At 40.1% G+C, this 21,573-nt stretch overlaps 2 protein-coding genes across 2 annotated transcripts in view; one reads left to right on the top strand and one right to left on the bottom strand.

Annotated features, from left to right (window-relative positions):
- xrn2 (5'-3' exoribonuclease 2) overlaps nucleotides 1–13,080 on the top strand; it is a 48,940-nt gene extending 35,860 nt beyond the window's left edge. Inside the window, exons 28-31 of the mRNA XM_034161941.1 lie at nucleotides 2,493–2,617; nucleotides 8,008–8,068; nucleotides 10,308–10,494; nucleotides 12,877–13,080. Coding sequence (XP_034017832.1) covers nucleotides 2,493–2,617; nucleotides 8,008–8,068; nucleotides 10,308–10,494; nucleotides 12,877–12,924 — 421 coding nt within the window. The 3' untranslated portion in view covers nucleotides 12,925–13,080. The remainder of the gene's footprint in view (nucleotides 1–2,492; nucleotides 2,618–8,007; nucleotides 8,069–10,307; nucleotides 10,495–12,876) is intronic.
- A 517-nt stretch (nucleotides 13,081–13,597) lies between these two features.
- nkx2.4b (NK2 homeobox 4b) lies at nucleotides 13,598–16,349 on the bottom strand. Its single transcript, XM_034162088.1, has 2 exons — nucleotides 15,633–16,349; nucleotides 13,598–14,511 (listed from the first exon to the last, which is right to left on the bottom strand). Exons 1-2 carry the CDS (start codon nucleotides 16,243–16,245, stop codon nucleotides 13,886–13,888), a joined length of 1,239 nt encoding a protein of 412 aa, XP_034017979.1. The 5' UTR covers nucleotides 16,246–16,349; the 3' UTR covers nucleotides 13,598–13,885.
- Nucleotides 16,350–21,573: the final 5,224 nt, after the last annotated feature.

The raw sequence follows: 21,573 nt of genomic DNA on the forward strand, positions 1-21,573 counted from the left end.
CTTCTTTGCCAGTTAAACACCATTGTACCAGCACCCAGTAAAACTGCATCCTAACAGAAAGGACAGATGACACTCTGATTGGTCTCGTTCATATTACACCCAAAACACACCCATGAGTAAATAAGTGACTGAACCACAGCCTTTGTGGCCTTCTCTGTATTTTACATTTTAATTACACATGACATACGTAAATATTAGCATGGAGTTAGACACACCCTTTTTTGTCAAAGTGTTAGATACAGCTGTACCAAACAAGCTGCAGTCAAATCAAATTAAAGGGTAAAAGATAAAAGCAGCTCTAAATGTCAGGGGAGTTAAATGTATGTTTTGTTTAATAAAAAAAACAAAACAAACAAACAAAAAAAAAGACTTCACACCAAGGTGTGCAATGGCAGGTAAAAAGTTCAGCAACACGCCACTGATCAGAGCTTTAGGGCCCTGTCCCACTGGCGTTTAGGAGGATTTGCGGATGGAATGCGCACAAAAGTGGCCCACATCCGCCAAACAACCGCAATAACTGTGTAACATTCCTGTATGAGTCGGCCGCCATCCGAACACATCCGTGATCATCCGCAGAGGCACGCATGTCCACAGCCAGGATTTTTGAGCCGCATCACTGCCTGAACACATACTGAAGACATACGCAGGGCATACACAACCAACGCGCTGCATATCCCCTGTCATCCGCTGATATCCGCAACCGACGGGTTGGCGCGGCTTGGCGGCAGACCGGGACAGCGTGCAAAACAGATATGACGCGTGCTCAGCATGGTCGCAAATGGTATGTCGCACATGCAGACAAAGTGGGCACGGATGAAGCAAGTGCATCTCGGCCGCTGTGCCCCTCATGGGAGCGCCTCTGTTCCCTGTTGTATCCGCTTTTCTCCTCATGTATTCACTGATCCACCCCGGGACATTTGTCATTTCCGCCCACTTTTGTTGCGGACGCTCAGCTTTTGTCTCCTCATTTCATGCACAAATCCTCCTAAACGCCAGTGGGACAGGGCCCTTAAGAAAGTAGATTTTTAAATGGCTCTGTAAGTTGGAAGCCCAGCGTCCGGCTCAGTCGCGGGTTGTGTTTCTGTGATGCTGTAGCTTGATGTTGAGCTGATTGTGCGCTGACTCAGATTTATTCTAATGTGTTTGGATCCCCTCTAACTGTGGGGCCCCATTAGACGCCCCTCCTTGATTATGATCCCAGCTTCATCTCCTCCACACGTTGATATTATCATTAAGGAAATGTGAGTAAATGAACATCTGGGTCTCTCTGACTATAACGTGTTTGAGAATTAATTATGCACAGATTTGAAAAAACTCAATGTATTCTTCTTCTTTTTTTTTCCCCTGCTAAAGCGAGCCTTTAATTCTGTGATTCAGGCAGCCATTTGCCTTTATGGGGCCAAACAGGCAGGTGCTGAGAGGATGGTGATTTTTTTTTTTTTTTTTTTTTTTAAGTTGGGGTTCTTTTTATTCCTTTGATTTTGAATCAACTGGCTGTTGCATGCTGACAAGATTAAGGGTTTAGTCTGAGACACAAAGCTCATACTTTTATTTCTTTTATTTTCAAAACACTTTTCAAATGGTCCTTGATTGATTTTTATTATTAACAAATTTATTCAAGAAAACTGTCAAATGTCGGTACGCTTGCTACAACAGTTCAAGGTTTTGCTGCTTTTCTCAGATTTTGTTTTAAATTGAACATCAGTCTTTCTGTGTTACACTCCTCCATGAAGCAGTTCTGACTCTGGAGTTTTTCCCAGTGCAGAACTGATGTTCCTCAGGGATGTGTTCCGGCTCCTACACTGTTCAATGCTTGTATGGACTGTATGTTGGGTCAGGTTGTGAAAACCTTGATTGCAGCACTTGAGAGGCTGAGTGAACATCGGAGTATAGAGTATGGGTTTGTGATTGTCCTGGATCAAGACTTAAACCCATGTTTTACTAACTTCCTGGACTCGGCAGGACATCATTAAGTCGAGTGTGTAGTTCAGGGGATATGGAGCTGGTTGACCAATATGTAGAACTGGATTTGATTCCTGCTCATATTTGTTGTTGGATAAGACACTTGATCTGCATTGTCTCAGTCCACCCAGCTGTAATGGGAACCAGCTTTGGCTGGGATGTAACCCGTGATGGCCTGGTGTCCCGTCCAGGGTGAGTTATAGACTCTGTCATCTGCTATGGAATCTGAGGGTAAACAGCAGCACCAGGGGATCTCAGGGCCTATGTAGAACTTAGTTCTTACTTCTCGGGATGTTCACCAACTTGCAGATATTATTGCATTTTTCACTTTTTTTCTCACTTATTGTTTGAAGTCTGAAATAATTTTTTTGTAAAACTGTGGTAACTGTAAAACCACGAGCATTCTCACTGTACAAGTTTTGTTTTCCTGTATACTCTGCACGTGTAAATATGACAGACCTTTCAGTCAAAATATTTCATGATGTATTGATGTGGTAAAATTAACAATAGCACTTCCTATCTTCCTTCAGTCGCATTGTAAATAGAAACCATGGTGCTGGCGGAGGACAGTACAGCAACGCACCGCCTCCAAGCAACTACCACCAAGGAAGTTACCGTCCTGCTCACAGCAGCAGCCACCAGCCTTCATACCAACGTAAGAAACACTGTTACACCTCCCAGACGATGTTGTTAACATACACTTAAACGTCTCATTGTTTAGTGTTGACTCTCCTGAGCAAGGACATTGGCAACAGTGGTCAGGAGAAAGTCGCACAGGTGTTTTTTGACTGCAGGAAGAAACCTCAAGCAGGCCAGACTGTTTTGGCCAATAACAATTAAGCCCCAGTCACACGGCACTGACGAAGGACACTGACGCCAAAACGCAACAAGAAATCTGGACTTGCATTGACTTTCGGAGACATCATTTAACTGTCGTCCAGCTTCATTTCTGCAGCTTGCACTTCATCAGATTTTTCAAACTGTTGAAAAATGGATCAGATCCTGACGACAACTTCAAGTTGTCCGTATTCCGTTTTGCTTTCTGTCTTGATGGTTCCTCATCATTTGCATAGTTCCTGTACTGTCAGCGTTCTGTTTGATTGTCGTCCAACTTCGTCCAGTGTCTTTCTCTCTCTCTCTCTCTCTCTCTCTCTCTCTCTCTCTCTCTCTCTCTCTCTCTCTCTCTCTCACATCATCTCTGGCTGCGACATGCGTGTACAAATGATCACACGCTGGCGCTTCATTTTTCATTTGTTGTAAAGCGTCAAGGTCGCTGTTTGCTTTGTTTTTCTTTTGGTTAGTTTCGGTTTCGTTTCAGTCTTTTACGCGCTCTGCACTTGCAGGCTTTTCAGTGATGGGAGAAGTCCAGGTGCGTTCGTCCACTTTTTCTCAACGATTTGGGACTTTTCCCCTTCGTTCAGCAAACACCATGCTGTGTGACCAGGCCATTAGACAAAACAATTCAATTTATTTATTTATATAGCAATGTATGATTGTATTGTTTAATTATGACATTGTTCAAGGCAAATAATTTTAAAGTTTTCTGACTTTTTATAGATTGAATGATTAATTTAAAATGAGGATTGTTTATAGTTCTGTTACTGGAGTTACGTTTTTCTCAGCTTTATGTGATGAACCAATTCTAATAACAACAAAGATTTTAAAACATACACATGATGTAAGCAACCACATGACAAGATTATTTAAACTATTTACTCATTATAAGCAATAGAAAATGTTTTTCTTTGTTTCCCGCTGCACAGTTTAAACCTGCTCTGGAGTCATTGTCTGGAATAGTTGTGGAATCATTGCTTCAGTTTCCTGAAGGATCATGTTCAGTTCCCATGGCAACAACGGCATGTCTCACCAAAGTGCCTTTGAGCAGGAATGTAACATCAAGAGGGACATATATAATGGACTGATAGAAACTGTATTTATTTCCCTTTGTGAAAATTGATATTTTAGACACATAGTAAAGTAGCTCTGTTTGCTTTTTATTTATTTTGGGGGGGGGCTCATCACACGTGGCAAAAACGTTTCTCTTTCCCGGCTCCTCGTGATGTTATCGTCTTTGACCCTGGTGGCAGCCTCACATTTCTCTGCCACCACTTCTCTAGTTTGACTTTCATGTGCCAATTTGCAGACAGATGAATAATTAAATTTGGCCGTTAATAGCTTGTGGGACTGTTGTGGCGATTCTGGTGGCACTTGAAGCAAATGGTGGTTTTTGGCTTTGTGGGGCTGCAGTGTCACCTCTTCTGGTGTCTGCTGCTTCTCCTTAATGGTAAAACCTGATGGTTACTGCTGTTTGAGTTTCAATCTTTCTGTCTTGTTCTTGGGATAATTTGATATTTTAATGAAAGTGAATTTCCATAAATATTTTTTGCATGGATCCTCTGTGGGTCCAGAACATAGTTTTTAAAAGTGAAGTACCTACATGGCAGGTGTGTAGTTGCTGAAGGTGGCAGTTCATTTAGCATCCTGATAGTTTTTAAATTTTGTTTTTCTTCTGTTTGTTGCATCTGTAAAACATATAAAACCTGACGTAACTCAGCAACTGGTTGAACAACTGAAAAACAAAAAAATAGTGACCTTCAACTGAGGTTGCATTTTGAGGGAATTCATTTCTCAATCAAAACCTCAATCTTGACCTGGTGGGGGGTTACTGTCCAGGTGATTGGGAGGGATCTTATTATTCAGGCTCCTCGCTGTTGGAAGGGTCCTTATTCTAGTTTTATGTTTGGTAACAGAAACTCTTTAGATGGCTACAAGCTCATCACACCACTTCATAACTGACTTCATGTCCCATTTAATCACCATGACTGTGTTGATTCACAAACTACCTGTGACAAAGCAGCTGCTCCAAACTCAGTCTGTCCATTATAACGTGTCTTAACAGCTGCGTTTCTCAGAATGTGATTATGGAGACAAGTAGGACTTATTCCTCCACCAGGAGGCCAGACGCTCGCTTTGTCCAGATAAAACTTTCTCAGGACCAGTCTTCTGTCCAACCAGTAATCACCACAGGCTTTGCTCTGCCAGGCTTTTGTGGTCTGGGGGTGCTGCTGATTAGCGTTGTGGGAGACCACAACCGGTAATGAGACTGTCAAGTGGCTCCACTGGATACAGTGGCCTCCTCTGATAAAAGCATCTGGGAGGATCCCATTTGATTTGGTGTGTGATGCAGTCTGAAGAGGGTTGCAACCAAAGTTAACTTCCCTCTTTGACAATGCTGCTACCTCCTGCGGTGATGTATCAACACGTGGCCTATGGAACCAGCCGCAGGGCTTTGTTCCACCTGATCCCAACCAGCTGGTCTTTAATAACTAACCACAGAGTCTCTGCTGGTGGCCATTGTTGGTCTGACACCAAATTTTAACTTGGGCACCAAAGTAACATTTTCGTCTTGTGGCTCTACACAGTAAGGGACGTTATATTGTTTTCACTGAGGATGGAAAATTATGCCACCTCTGACAGTGATCGCAGTAGCCGCACACCCTCACTTGCCATCAAAACAAAAATTTCTATTTTTAGCATCAGCCACAGCAGCACAGACATACTGGATGTTTTATCTTAGAAAATATGGACTGTTTAAATACAGAGACACCTGATCTTAATCAGCTAAATGAGAAGAAATTGTGATATTACAGAGAGAAATTAAGATTTAACCTCACAAAAAGTTGACTTTTTAAGCCACAGAGAGACTTTCCCTGCTCGAACATAAAGCAAAGTGCTCAAACTCTGTCAGTTAAGTAAATTGTCCACCTCGTCAATGCTGAAAAATTATGTCTTCGTCCACAGTGATTCTGTTGTAACGACCAGTATGTGTTTGTTTTTCTACTGTCAACTTGTGAAGGTGGTGTGGGTGTGGCAGATGTATGTCCAATGTGTGCCCATCTAGTTTTCCACGTTTTGTAACAGTTCTGTGTAGGCTTTCAGTTGTCCAGGTGGTTTCCATAGTAGAGAAGCTTGAATCTTCGACTGGACTGGGTTGCTTGACGCGAGGACGTTTCGCTTCAAATCGCAGAAGCTTCCTCAGCTAAAATTCTTGCTCTAGAAGTCTGACTTCTGTCTGACTCTTGTAGAGAAGAATAAAACAGAAGCCAACAAAAGCTGGAGTTTTAAACCTAACCAGACCCCTCCTACTGAGAGGCAGACTGCTATAGGCTAGTGACTAAACAATAGCTCTAATTAGCAACTATTGTGCTCTAGTTAGCACACGAGTCATACAAGAGGTGTGCTAACTAGAGCACAATAGTTGCTAATTAGAGCTATTGTTTAGTCACTAGCCTATAGCAGTCTGGTTAGGTTTAAAACTCCAGCTTTTGTTGGCTTCTGTTTTATTCTTCTCTACAAGAGTCAGACAGAAGTCAGACTTCCAGAGCAAGAATTTTAGCTGAGGAAGCTTCTGCGATTTGAAGCGAAACGTCCTCGCGTCACGCAACCCAGTCCAGTCAAAGATTCAAGCTTCTCTACCACGTCTTGTAACATTTACTGTCATTATCAATGGGACAGATTCACCCGTCTGGTTCAGTCTGTTCAGAAATCATGCACAGTGGACAGAAAGTTACTGTCCTGTGTGGGTTATTAGTTCTGAGCCGGCTTGGCAGACGGTGAGTCCATCTAATTGAAACGCTGCTGAGGGAGAGTTGTTTAGCTCGGTCGTAATCCCTGCATTAATTCCGTGATTGCAGTGTGTTTTAAGGATTTAAAGCGTAATCTTTTGTTGGCTTTTGTGCGGCTCAGGCTGGAGGCCTATACACTTTCAGATCATAGTTAATTAAGGAGATTGACAGGTGTCCACTTGCAATTGTGTCCTTTGAGTCATGTCTGGTGATGAGGGAAAGACGAGCAGAATGTTGTGGAGTTATAATTGGAGCCGACTGGGTGGTCCACTTCAAGTTTGTTGGTTGAAGAGATAATCAAACATGAAAATTGAATAACAAATACAAAAAAATGTGCCAGTACCCGCCTGCTTGCTAATTACGCGGCTGCAACGCTGCCGTGTTCAGCACAAGTCAGACAGAAAGATTTTGCACTTAAAGTGCTGTAAATATTTATTGTTGTTTTAGCTGTTCCATCAAAATAGATATCATTTTATAATTCCATTTTGTGTTTTAATCTGTTTCTCTGTATAGATTGTTGATTAAATATTAAATATCAGCTGATGGCTTCTGTTTACAGCATCAGTGATTTGATGCATCATAAAATACTACATTTTCATCAGAGCTTCATTTTTGAGAATGGAATATTGTTAAAAATTTGTGCTAATTTTTCTGTCAAGTCCATAAATTAAACTGTGCTGAATTTCATAACATTTAATATGTAAAGAAAAAAAAAACAGAAGGAAATCAAACTCATAATTTCTCTGTATTTAAGTTGTCTAAAATCTGTATGGGGTGGGCCGTTTCACGCTGACTCGTTCCCAGGTTCGTGCACCTGAGCTTCATGTTCTCTTATTGGCACCCTTTACCCGCCTTCCACTGAGCCACTCAACAGGCCCCGCCTCCAGTAAACAAACATGTCTGCAGCTGGTCATCGCCTTGACAACAGTGGATCTGGGAGAAGCCATTCGCTCCTCTTTTTTTTTCTTCTTCTTCTTCTTTTTAAGTGGGTCTTTGTGAAGGGTTTGCAGTGATGGAACCAGGGTACTTGAGGCATCCACAGTGCTGCCCGCTGAATGCTTATTTTATTTTCTGAACAAAAAATGCAAATGTAGCTCTCTATTCTCAGAGTCTGCAGCGATACAGCATTTGAAAGAGCTTAATGTATCATGACCACTGATTGATTTGTGCCACAGATACAGAAGCAATGGGCAAATAAAGCTTGTGAGGTGACGCACTCACAGGATTTGGGTTAATTAGTTGCAGGACAGGCTTTCATCAAACTGTTTCCCAGGACTATTTGTCTGAATTTGAAATGTTATAAAACATGAGAAATAATAATTTAGGAGACATTTCGTTTGAGAGCGCTGCTCTCCGCTTTAGACAGAACTCCAAATTTAGCTCAGCAGAACCACTTCTTAGAGTCTTTTGTCCTCCACAGATTCCAGGCACAGCAGTTTGCTGGGGACTCCTCCCACCTTCCACCCCCCTCATTACCCGAGGTGAGTCTGATCGTTTTCTGCTTGGCCGTTGCACGTAAAGATCAAATGTTTACAGTCTCACAGTTAGCGATCCAAAAGCTCAAATCTGTTTTCCAAATGGAAGAAACTCAACAGTCCTGGAATTTTAGCTTGGAACTGCAGATTTTGTCCTCTGTAACAGATCCAGATTCTAGTCCAGATCTGCACAAACTTGCACACAGATGAACTAACCCACAGGAGGCTGAGCCGTAACCTCCTCCTCTGAGGTTTTAGAGGTTTTCTTTGGTCCCTGGCCGTCTGGTTGCACTCTTGTTTTATCCTGGTGTTTGTGTTCTTGGTCCCTGCAGTGATCAGGTGGAAGCTGGTGTGAATTAAACCGTCTGAATCCCTGCAGCTTTCCCGCCATTGAGGGACTTTGCTGCTGAATTAAGATTTCACTCAAACAAATTTCTCTTGAGGAGGTTTGTGCTACTTAATGAGGCATCAATAATGCAGTTGGAGTCGTTTGTGTAGCGCGGCCACAGAGTCCGCACAGAGCGCCTTTTGATTCTGGCTGCAGACCTCTCCATGTACTAATCAGGTTCAACTTTTCAGGCCTTGCCGGCCCATTGTGGCTCTGTGTCACCTCAGGTCACTAGTTATTAGCATGGACTGAAAACAGTTTCTTAAACTACTCAAGAAAGAACTAAATGAAATTCAGGAGGAACTTTGCTGAGCTGGAGACGCCACAATCCTTCTCTCCAGGACCAGTGCAGTGCAGAATGTGACGTGGTTCAGTATTGAGGGACGCCACACCTCTTAATCATTTCATCTCTTGTGATTGTTGCCAGTAGGAAGAGACTTTAATAATGACACGCCAGCGTGGCGATCTGAGCCATATGTGAATAGTGTTTGCGTCGCTGTGCTGCTTCCTGTGCGCCGTTAATGAGTCGCTCCTCTCGTTAAGCGCCTGATCCCTCAGCTAACGTGAAGTCAGTTTGATTTTAGTGAGGTCACTTCAAAGCTGCTCGCTGTCTTTGAAGTCCTCAAACACCAACTTCACACCAGCTTTTCCAACAAATGCAAGATTTGTTGTCAGAATTAAAAATGAACTTATAACCCGTTCATCTAGTGCACAGCGTGTTCCCGCTTTATCATCGGAAATTTTAAAAATATTCTAAATCCAGAAATACTGATTATAAAGTTTGCAAGATTTTTCCGCAACCATCAGTTAATTTTCTAATTAACTCTGAAATATGAATAATTTTCAACTATTAAGTAATTGTTAATTTCAGAAATCACAGCTTGTCGGAGTCCAAAATACCTTCAGATGTTGACTGATCAGCTGTGACTGTTTTGATATTCTGATCTGTGAAGTCACTTAATTATCTTTATAAACTGTCAGTTTTCTCTTGGTCAGCGACATTTGTTGAATTGAGGATTGTGTGGTTAGAGTTTGGTTGTTTTTAAATGGAGTGTTAAATTTTTCAGTTTAAATGCAGTTAACTTTATTCTGAAAGCAGGACTGACCAATCACAGGCCAGGAAGAGTGCTAAGGGTGCGGGTCTTAAAGTTTGACTTTAAGGTGCGCGATATCCAAGTGTTTTACCTTCTTGGCCAAATTAGCATCCGGGCAGTTCTACGGTAACGGAATTACAATCGAAACACATTTGTAATGGCGAGCTGAAATACGGACAGATTTTACTGTCGCTGTAATTCTGTTGCCATCTATTTTTTTTTTTTTTTTGCTGGTGCACAAACATTCATAAAATTTCACTTCACTGTATAATGTCACTGACAGAATTTTATTCATCTCCTTGGAGCGATTCTGCTGCAGAATTAAAAAAAAAAAAAAAGTAAATCATTAAAAATCTATGTATTGAGTGATTATGTGTAACCACTCAGTAAATCGAGCTTCGACTTCGCGAATTATCATCAGTGCCGACGACACACTTCCTTTTCACAATAAAACACATAGACTGCCTCAAAGGGTAGTCATCCCTTTTCTGGATTTTATTTTGAAATCTCACAAGCATTGAGTGTCAACATTATCTGAATTTACCAATAGTTAAATAACTCAGACTAGGATTAGAATTGGAAAGAAAACTACTTTCTGTAGTCTAATACTTTTTACTGTTCCCGTCACTTGTTGTTTTTCCACTTCAGGCCTTTGTTTAACCCTGCTTTTATTTCCGCCACACTCCTGTTATTACAGACGGTTATTTTAAGTCCGTCTCTTGTTTTAGTGTTTAATCTGTTACGCTGGTTGTTGTTGTTGTAGTTCGGGGCAGCAGTACAGCAGAGGAGCTCACGGTTGGGATCGAGCCATGCAGTCACAGCACAATGCCTACCAGCAAAACGTGAACCGCGGTCAAGAAGGCCGGGCCACAGGCGGCTACCAGCAACGTTTTGAGCACCGTCGCAATGACTGGCAAGATCGCAGAAACGACCGAGGACAGCAGCAGCAGGTAAAAGTCCTTCAGTTTGACACAATATGTTTTAATAGAGTATTTTACCATCAGTTGTAGGAAACCGTGGTTTGATGGAAAACCGATGTATTGAATGAAGTCAGATTTATTTTGGTTCAACTTCGTGGTGAGGTGAGTTTTTTTTTTTTTTTTTAGGTGAGTTGCGCAAACACTTTTCAGACTAAATTCACAAAACAGTCTGTTAAACTGTCCAGCCTGAAGACTGAATTTATTCTTGTTGCCATGGTTACTGAGTGGCTTACTTGGCATTGACTGTTCATCTTATGAAGCGCTCTGGTGGACAAGGACTTTTGCTTTTTGTTCTCCCTAAAACCGAACCCGGTCACTTTAAAAGTTGGATTTATGTCTACTTAATGGGCGGGTCTGCAGCTTAGCAAAGTGTGGACTTTTTATGGTTTTAAGCTCCACTATGCAGTTAGCATGTAGATAATCATCATACAGAAATATTCAACTACATAACTATGAAGTGACATATTTTTAATAAAAAATAGTCTGTCAGCTTGACAAAAACTCATCAGCAGACGATATCTACTGATTGCGAGATTGACAGGCGTGTTTTCAAGTAAAGCTAGCTGGCATGAACTGCTGTGGACTAGGCTAGGCTAGTTAGCTTGCTAGCTAACTCAGTCACTTCCTGGGTAATACATTAATTCTTCACTGATCCTGTTCGTATAATCTGTCTTGTCCACTGACTGGCTGTAAACTTTATCTGCTTTTTGGAACTGAGTTTTTACAAAACGCCTACTAGACATGGCTCGCTTATATGACACCAGCTTCATTTTGGCAAATGTTTGCATCTCAGATATTTAAATATCTAGATTTTACATCACTCAGCAAATTTGCAAACATTTTGTGTGGTCACGGTACAGACGTTCGAGAGCTGTAGGTGAATTAATGACCGAGCGTCCATCAACCAAACATTCCCAATTTTTATTTTTGAATTCTTACAAACCAGAGACAAAGGGGAAAAATAACAGTGAATCCCCCCGTAGATCCTGAGCATCAGAATTAAAATATGAAGGTAACAAACAGTTTTCAGCTGCCACAATATTTACATCGAAGTGTGAAACTCAAAAAAAAAAAAAAAAAAAAAAAAAAAAAAAAACATGGACTCATTGACCACCTCCTTAATATTTTTTGAGGTTGTCATGGTCATCAAACAGCTGATTTATTTTCCTCTGAACCTTGCAGCCTTTGTTCTTCATTGTGATGATTTAAAAAAAAAAAAAAAAAAAAAACTACAAACTGGTACCTTTTTATCAGGAGGATTTTATTCTCTACTAAAATAACAGACTGTATCGACAGATTCTGTTGGACCTTTATTTAAAGTCCTGTTTGTCAAATCCTGGCAAATTAACCTTAAAAAAAAAAAAAGAGTAAAATCTAAATATCAAACCAATGGGGCAAACCTTCAGTGACCTGACAGCGGAGGGACGTCACAACTTGGACTGTATGTTAGCTCGAGCTGGACACCTTGTGATGTCATAAGATGACTTCAAAAGTGATAAAAGAAAACATGTAGTGACAAATCCAGATGACCTTTCATATTTCATATTTTATCTTATATTTTATCTTATTTTTGCACATATTTTATCTTAGCATTTTATATTGCTCTCTGTTTAATGTTGCACCATTGTACCAAAGCAAATTCCTAGTCTGTGAATCCTGTTCACTGGCAATGGCAATAGACTTCTTCTGAGTTCTGAGTTCAAATTCTAAACCAGAGACAGTCAGCTTGTCTGTCTGTATCCAGACAGATGGGGTGACGACCTTCACCCTCAAGTTGCACAAAAAGTCAGATATGCTTTCAGTGAAAATTCTGAAAAATAAAGAATTTGGACTTTATCTTCCATTTGTCTTACCAAAGAGGGATTTTTCAGCTGTTTGTCCATTTGTAATTTATTTTTATTTTTTTTCATGAACATTGTATTTCAAAAGGTTCTTCGTGGATTTCAGGAGTATTTGTTGCAGGGTTGACCTTTGACCTTTGGGCAGGATATACTTTGTCTTTTAAAGAAGTTCCAGAATTGAAAGAACAGACCCCATTATAGTTTACGAGATCCAACAGATTGAACATGATCAGCATTTGTTAGCAGGATTTCTCAAAATGTTTTCAATCAATTTCCATGAAGCTGAGCATCATCAGAGGTCATTGTCATTAAGAGGAACAACCCAGTAATTTTTATTGATTGATTGATTTGACCGGTCAGGCTGAGTGGAATAATATGTCCCCCAGGATCCATAAAACTGCTTAGTAAAGCCGTGACTTTTTTTTAAATCTTTGGATTCTGGGTAAAAGATGAGTAAAATTTTAATTAAAATTAGAGAAAACAGTCCATCTCTGTGTTTTCTGTGTTTTAGGGTTACCAAAGTTACCCCCCTCCTCCTCCTTCCAGAAGATACCAGTGAAACTGAAGGCCACGTTTCACCTTGGAGCAGCAGATAATTTTAGATGAGACATTTTTTTTTTCTTTTCTTTTCATTGTCTGTTTTGTAAACAGTTATTTTTCTTATATTCCATTTGGGGGAAAAAAAGTAGAAATGTTAACCTTAAAAAAAAAAAAAGATGATGAAAATACAATCATTATTAAGCATTGTGTTCATTTATTTTTGAGAGATTTCTCCAATGTTTATTTTAAAAAAATAAAAATGAATTTTTTTTCAGTTATTTCTCATCGATGTGGTTTCACTGGAAAGTCTCAAACTTCAAGAAATATGTTTTGAATCACTCTCAAACAGTCTGGATTGTTTCTTGTCTTGTGATTTATGGATTGTATCTGCTGCATTCATGTAAACATTTCTGTGATTTACAAACCTATAGTTAGACTGCCATTGGCTGTAACTGATAGAGTTCATTTTTAAAACAGAAATAAACAATATTACCAAAACAAAATGGAAATGCCAAACTGAAAAAGGTTATTCGGTTTAAAATCAGCTGTGATAAGATTTTTTTTGTTTTTGTTTTTTTTTTTTTGCTGATTCTTCTCCAGACATTTAAAAATTTTACCCTGGTTTTTGATTGGTTTAAATTCCAGGTGAGTGTTGCCCCAAGTGAGATTTTTTTATTTTTTGAAATCTTCAATTTCTTCAACAAACACCCTTCAACTGCTGTATAAACCTGCAAGATTTTAATTTGTTGCAGAAATTCTGCAAATATGAACTCAGTGGTGATCACTTCCACACAAAGTATCAAAAATTATATGAAAAATCACACTGGAAATGGACTATTTGACAATCATTATGCGTCCACTCTGCGGGTTTTGGCGCCTGCTCTCAGCCGTGATTTGGGGTCTGTTCGTGCGTAAAACCAGATTTTTACGCACGGAATGTTACGCCAGTTATTGTACTCCGCGCGCGCTTACCCCTCGAACTACCAAGTCCTTCCATAGAGCAAATTGGATCCGATCACGGTGTTTGTGTACTCGATGAGCGCGGCGTCCGTCTGCGTCATGTTGATGTGACCGTGCAGTGCCAACGGCGGACTGGGAGACAAATCGCCCAGCTCCTCCGCGGAGGACAACCGCTGGTTCAGCTGCTGGTTCACCCCCATGGTCTCCTCCGAGCTGCTCTGCCGTGTGCCAATCTGGTTGGACCCGCTGGAGTTGCTCCGACAGTCCTTATTGCCGTTTTTGGGCAGAACCGGGGACATGGAGGAGGACCGGCGCGTGTTTGCGCTGCCCTCCTGCTGCTGCGCGGCCCTGTCTTTAGCCTGCCGCTTCAGCTTGTAGCGGTGGTTCTGGAACCAGATCTTGACCTGGTTCGGAGTGAGGTGGATCAGGCCGGCCAGGTGCTCGCGCTCCGGCGCCGACAGGTACTTCTGCTGCTTGAAGCGCCGCTCCAGCTCGTAGACCTGCGCCTGCGAGAAGAGAACTCTGCGCTTCCGGCGCGGCGCCGCGTGCAGCGTCACCACCGACTTGGCGGCGGAATCCATCCCTGCCAGAGAGTTCACCATCCCGGGCACGTTCATCCCGCCGGAGGGGCCCATCAGTCTGGAAACTGACACAAAAAGAAATCAACAAAACGCGCGCAGGCTTTTTTTTTTTTTTTTTTTTTTTTTTTTTTTTTTTAATTTCGACAAAACATTCACACTCGAAACCATAAAACTAAATCTGCTCTGATAATCTGGAAACTATCAAGTTAAAGCATTTAATCATTACTACTTTTGTTTGACTTCTCACAAACTACAGAAATATTTTAAACCAGACTTTGACCGTCAGAAAAAAAGGGGAAAAAATAATTTGATCTAAAACCGAAAATCAAATTGATTAACTTATTTTAACTTTTTTTTTAAAGACATCATCTATAGATGTTGGTTTTAATCAAAGCAACAGCTTCAAAACGTTTCGCTTTAAAGTAGTTTGAGATTTTATATTTCACCGAATTAATCGACTGTAAATGTCTACATTTTTTTAGTTTAAACCGGTTTTAGAACTGAATGGTTTAAACAGCATGAAACCAAAAGTTGCATTTTTAAACACGTGAAACACCAGTAAAATGTGAGTCTGTTTATTTTCGAGACAATCTGTTTTACAAACTGGGTTGAAAAGTTTGAAACTTGAGTGCTCCAATTGTATTTCCTGCACAAAGGCTGCTGTTCTATAAACTCTTCAAAGATGTTTATTTTTAAGTAGTAAAACTGTCTAGTAGTTAAATTCGAGTTGATATATTTTTACTGGTTATAAATTATTTCAACATTTAAAGTATTTGAAATCTTCTGTTTTCTGTTCAGATGCACTTTCTTCAACTAAACCCGTTTAAAATGAACAAAATTTGAGCAAAATCAGTGAAAGCGTTTTTGTGTTGTGCTCAGGTGATGTTTGGCTGTGAGACAAAGACTTTTTAAAACTAATTAATAATAATTCAGCTCTGAATACGTCATTTGACTTTGGGGAAATAATCTGTCATTTGAGGACTAAATGATACTAAATAATAATAAGTTCTAGTTTAAGGTGGTAAAAATTGAGCCCTGATTTGTTAGATGCTCTTCTGGAACATTTAAATGTCAAAAAAGTAGATTTTAAATGGTCTGACTGGTGCTTCTAGAAGCCGGACGGTCCGGATCATTTAGTTCTGTTAAACTTTCACTCTGATGAAGGTTTGGCTCGAAGCCCTCTTACTGGTCGGGTATCTGGGTTCGGGGTTGCTGTACCAGGCCGCCGGTCCTCCGCCCCGCACGGTCTCCTGGTAGGACGGCAGGTCCCCGCCGGCGCAGAACCCCCCGGAGAACTGCGGCACCCCGTGGGAGACGTGGTAGGGGCCCGCGGGCCCCAGAGCGGCGGCTGCTGTGGCTGAGGATGAGGAAGGTGATGATGAGGAGGAAGAGGACAGGTGGTGGTGGTGATGGTGATGGTGGTGATGGAGCAGGTGCTGCTGCTGCTGCTGATGATGATGATGCTGCATCCCGGCCTGGGACACCTGCGGCTGGCGGTACGCGCCCAGCGGGGGCCCCACGCTGCCCGCCGCGGGCTCCGCGGCTCCGAACCTGCGGTAGCTGTCCTCCATCGGGCTCAAGATATCGCTGACTGAGAAGGGGGTGGACTGCTTTGGGCTCAGGGACATGATGCGGCCCTCTGCCCGCTGTGTCCGCCGCTGGCTGCCTGCTGGCCCTTCCCTGATCTCCGGCTGTTGCGCGCGGAGGCTCGGTTCTGTTCCCTGGATGAAGTCCAGCTGCCGGGCTGCACGTGGAGCACAGCTGTCCTTATCCCGGACTGGACTCACGCAGCGGCACATGGAGGGGGCGGAGCCACCAGCCGCGGTGACTGACGTGACGTGAAGTGGAGAAAATATTTCAGAGTCCAAATAGGACCCGCTGCAAAGTTTAGCGCACTTTTAAACAAAAGTCCAAATAAATGCTGTTTGCATCCAACGTTAACCGTCTTTGGATTCTAAACACAGATTTAAATATGTTTGATAATATATTTCAAAATTAAGTTTAAAAAAAACTAATTTGGGCATTATATATATATATATATATATATATATATATATATAATGTATGAAGGTGTTCACGTGTTTGGTAATAAAGTCGAAAATTTAAATCTGTGTAGAAATCTCGTTTGTCATGATGTGTCTGTGCGCGGGCGCGCGCTCGCTGCTTGATTGTCTCCATTTCATTTCCAGTTGCGCACGAAACGATCTGATCGGTTCCTCGACGCACAGCAGCTCCAACACAAACACGGATTTATTTCTTTATTTTCACTCACAAAACGGAGCGATTTTTAAAACGTTTTTGAAACTAAAAATGTGGATTCGAATTTGGATTCTTGCATTACAGGTTTAAAAGGTTTAAATCTTCCAAAGCTGCAGTTCGAAGTGAATGTGCGCGTAGTCCGCGTGCACATGTAGTTTTTATTTACTGTCATCCTAAAAGTAGAATACACAGATTTATTATTATCGTTATTGTACTCATACTTTTTCATTGTTGTTTCTGAATAATTTATTGAGGTCGGTTACTTCTTTAACCTTTATAACTTTGGTGATTTATTGAGATTAAATGTAGACAAATTGCTCAATAGACACTTTAAATTTAAACTGTTCATACAGGTTTTCTTTGCAGGTGTTTCTTAACGATTTATTCTAATATCTCAACAACCAATAATATATTTTTCTACAAAACTTTTTTGCATTAAATACTTACAAAATCACAATTTAAATTATTTCCTATTATTTCCTATTTATAATTTCTATTTAATATATATAATTCAAAATTTCTACTGAATTAAATAAATACTTTCACAAAACATTCGAAAGTTGATTATCACTTTATTGCAGAGTTCTGATTTAATTTCTTTTTTTTTCCCCTTAAAATTCAAGATTATTTTTATTTGCATGAAGCATTTTTTTTAGTCCTTATTCAAACTTTTTAATGGAAATAAAAACTTTTATCAGCACGTGACTGTGATGTGATCTGAACCTTTTTCCAGATTTAATCTGATTAACCTTCACTGACGTGCATTGATTTTGAATTACTGGCAGAATGATTAAGATCAGATACTTTTTAATGTTTAACTCTTTAAACGCAGTAATTGATTCTGAATATGTCATCAAGATGATGTGCTGAAACCTTCTTACAGGCAGCATTTAGAAAGTCTGATTCAAAATGAGGTGAAAACTTTCACATACTCCTGATGCCTTTAAACTGCACCCAGACCAGCCAATCACCTGCTGACCTGTTGTGACGTCACAGTTATGTCGGGTTCAAATGAGGCGCTGCTTTCTGTCTGGAGTTTGGTCCAGCTGCAGGAGGGAAGGATCACTTCGGTACCAGAACCAGGATCAGAATTCAGGAATCTGAAGGTAGCACCCAGAAGGACTCGGACTCAGTGATCCCGTATGACCTTTAGTCACATTCTACAGGTGCAGAAGAAGTCTTTAAATGTTCGAGTCTCTTGGTAACTTAAAAACTCTTCTTTGTTTGTTTGTTGGACTACTGTCAGCAGCACCCGACCTCCACAACACTTAGTGGAAGAATCAGAACCATCAACCTGCCGAATCCAGATGTGGACTCTGAAGGGCTTTTGTTCAGATAAAGACTTCTTGTTTGCTTTTATTTATTTAATTTCATTTTTTTTTTAAGTTACTCAAACGTTTTGTCTTGTCAAGACAACGAACCCGTTAATTTTCAGTGTTCATCAGGATCTGGACTTGAATTCTACATTTAAAAAATGTATTAATGTCTATATTTACTTTTTTAAACGGTGAGATGGGACACGACTTACTTAAAAAAAAAATCCTGTCTTGCACCTGTTGACAAAATCAGTTATTTACATCAGGATCCGGTTCTGTTACTGTCAAAACTTCTTTCAGACTCGTGATATTACTGTTTCTCTTTTGTTGACTTTCTGTGTTTCTTATTTGGTCATTTCTAAATTAAAATCTTCAGTTCAAGCTCTTCTTAACCTGTTTTTGGTGTAAACACTGGGGGCCTGGACCTCCGTTGATCCCTTTGGATCCAGGTGAGGTCAGAGTCAGGCTGCTTTGTCTGAGTGAAGTCTGAATTTATTAAAAATCGTCAAATATTGACATTGAAATGAAAGGATTTAAAGTAGATGAGAAGCTTTCGCATTTCTTTCTAAACATGAATATATTCTCTCATTAAAAAAAATAAAACTTCCATCCTGCAAACCTGCAGAAAATCTTCCTCAACAGCATGCAGCATAACTTTGACAGAAATGTTTTTTTCCCACTATGTTCAGTTAATTTACAGTTCAGTGTAAAAAAAAAAAAAAAAAAAAAAAATCAGCATGAAACTGCTGAAATGCTTCAAAAATGTGACAGTTTAGTATTTTAAATCCACTCTGCAACTTTATAATATCCAAAGGAGGAAACGTTTCCTTGTAATTTAGAATTATGTATAATCCTAATTCATTGTTTATGAATATGAACAACGTTTTATCATTTTTGTCTCTGTTTAGTGTTTGTGATTTCCTTAATTTTGCATAAATGCTGCATTGTGTTTGATGATTTGGTGAAACATGTTTCAGCAGATTTCTCATCACGTTTTTTAAATTCTCTCCATTAATGTTGATTAACTTGATTTATCACTCTTCAAATTTTATGGTAAACTCTAAATTACTGTGTACATTTCAAAGAGTGCAGATCAGAAACTTATAAAATTGAGTAACAAGATGAAAGTGTGTGTGTGAGTGAGAATGAGAGAGAGAATGAACACTCATTTTATTTTAATCCTAATTTTCACTATTTAAGTCAGAACATTTGAGATTAGAAGCCACACTCGACTTTTAGCAGAACTTTGTAATGGTCAGTCATTTACATTTATGATGAACATTGAACGCTCATTAAAATTTCACAATAAAATTTGCAAAGTGTGAAACTGTTATCAATAAAATATGAAAAATGTTGCTTTAAAATGCCTTCTTAGAAACATTACAGTTTTACGCAGAGTCCTCTGCGTAAAACTGTGCAGTTATAGAGCGTAAATATTCAATAATGTGAAGGTTTGAACATTTAGAACTAAACTTCTGACTTAAAAGAAAGACAAACTATGGGACCCTCATTAAACCTCCAAAACACAACCATATGAACCCTCAACCTTTGACCTCTAAATAATATGAACATCTGTGTGATATTTTGTGAGAAACTGACTAAAATGAACAAAATGGTTGGATCTTGCAACATAAAAATAAAAATATTGTTGGATCTGCCCTTAATTGTGGAGGTTGGTGTTTATGTCATCAGTGATCAAAAAGCAGTTGACAGACAACACTAAAATTTTGTCAGGAGATATTGTTTGATTGAGGGAAGAGTTGAACAGATTTTGATCTGGATCGATCTGGATCAGCTTAATCTGTCCAATTTCTTTTCATTCTAAGGCAACTTTTCTCCTCCTCCTCCATAGATTTTGTAACCTTATGACATCATAAAGACCTGTGTGGGTTATAAGTGGTAACTTTGGTCTCCTGGTTTATTAGTTGACAGTTTTATGTTGTGTGACGCTCTGAGTGCTAAACTAGAAGTGTACTCAGAAAGCGCATACTTCTGCCAATCTGTTCAGACAAAAAATAAAATAAGAAAAAAATAAGTTTGTATTTTTTGTTTGTTACAAGACAACAGCTTCTTATATATATATAAACATTCCTCCTGTCTGAATGTGGACTTGATGGTTTAAGATCCAGATTCTTTCCAACATTTAAATCTGTAATAGTTTTTTTTTTTGTTTGTTTGTTTTTAAGAATCTGATTCCTGATCCAGATCACATTCTTGTGTGTGTGCAAATTCTGGACACTTATGTTTCTAATCAAAATCTATTTATCTTTTATTGCATATTCAAACATATGTTTTAAAAATAATCATTTGAATTTAATTTATGCTGTTTTATGTTTGTGAAGCACTTTTTGCTTTTTAGTGTGAAACGAGCTGTTGAATTGTTTTTAGGCTAAATTATGTTCAGAAATTTGAATGTAAGTGAGTCTTGACAGATGTTCAGCTTTTATTTTGGATCTCTGTCTGCTTTGATGTGGAAATAAACTAATATATTTTTTGGGGGGGGGGGGCTTATTTCCAACAAACACCAGAGGAGGCTGGAGATCATGTGATCTTCACTGTTTTTCTGTTTGTTTACAATGCTGAACTTTCTAAAAAGTAGTTTTGGGTTTTAATGACTTCTTCTGGTTCAATGATGAATTTTTGTTGATGATCTGAATCAAAATGCTGCCTTTCTTTAATGTTCTCACCTTATGACATCACAAAGTTGTTGTGACTGCCCCCTGCTGGTTAGCAGTGGCAATAGTTTGTCTCAGTCGCGTCCACAGCTGGTCACATGTTTCATTTGGCCCCTCCCCTCAGTTCAAAGGTCAAATTCTGGACTTTGTTTGCAGCGTTTTATTTTAACCCTCAGAACTCCTTTTTTTCCCCCTTCAGTTTTTTGATGATGGCGGTTCTCTGCTGTTGCCTGAATGAAGCTGACAGAGGAGGAGATGGTGATGGTTGGGGGGGGGGGGTTAACCACTTACAACCACGTCCATTTGGGCCCCCCCTTTACCTTTCCTGCTTTGCTGCTTCCTTTCATTTTTTTTTTTTTTTTGGCTCACTTCATTTAATCCTGCACTCTGGAGGAACATGAGGCCAAGCAGCTGGGACCCTGAACGCCTCTCAAAGAGGAGGCCCACTCCAGCCAGGAGGCCTGAAGGGGGTCGTCCAGACCACCTGGCCCCTCCATCGTACAAATCCTGCTCGCCGACAGAGGACCAATCAGGGTGCTGCTTCCACATGGTCGGCGGCCATGCTGGAGGCCGGTCCAGTTTGTGTGCAGGCTAAAAACACAGCTGTGTTCATGGTCACTGTGGATCACAGACGTCTCTGATATTATCCAATGATGCATTGCATAAGGGTGCAGGCATCATTAAAACACTTCCATGTTTTATGAGAGGAAAAGCAAAGTTTTGGGAATCTGGAGAATGTTTTTCGTTCTCTTTTTTTTGTCTTGGTGACTTACTGCTCCTGATTGGTTCGACTGATTGTGTTAAACACACAGAACTGATTCTCTGTCGCGTTGTTTAGTCGCTGCCGCATGTTTTTCACAGTTTAAGTTGCAGTTTG

This window comes from Thalassophryne amazonica, chromosome 21, assembly GCF_902500255.1.
Source record: "Thalassophryne amazonica chromosome 21, fThaAma1.1, whole genome shotgun sequence".
In the NCBI taxonomy this organism is placed as follows: Eukaryota; Metazoa; Chordata; class Actinopteri; order Batrachoidiformes; family Batrachoididae; genus Thalassophryne; species Thalassophryne amazonica.

Bases quoted from the DNA above. Each gene is read 5' to 3' on its own strand.
- nkx2.4b (XM_034162088.1), bottom strand. From the start codon at position 16,245: ATGTGCCGCTGCGTGAGTCCAGTCCGGGATAAGGACAGCTGTGCTCCA. The intron at 14,512-15,632 runs GTAAGAGGGCTT...TTTTTGTGTCAG, and splicing joins CGAACCCAGATACCCGACCA to TTTCCAGACTGATGGGCCCC.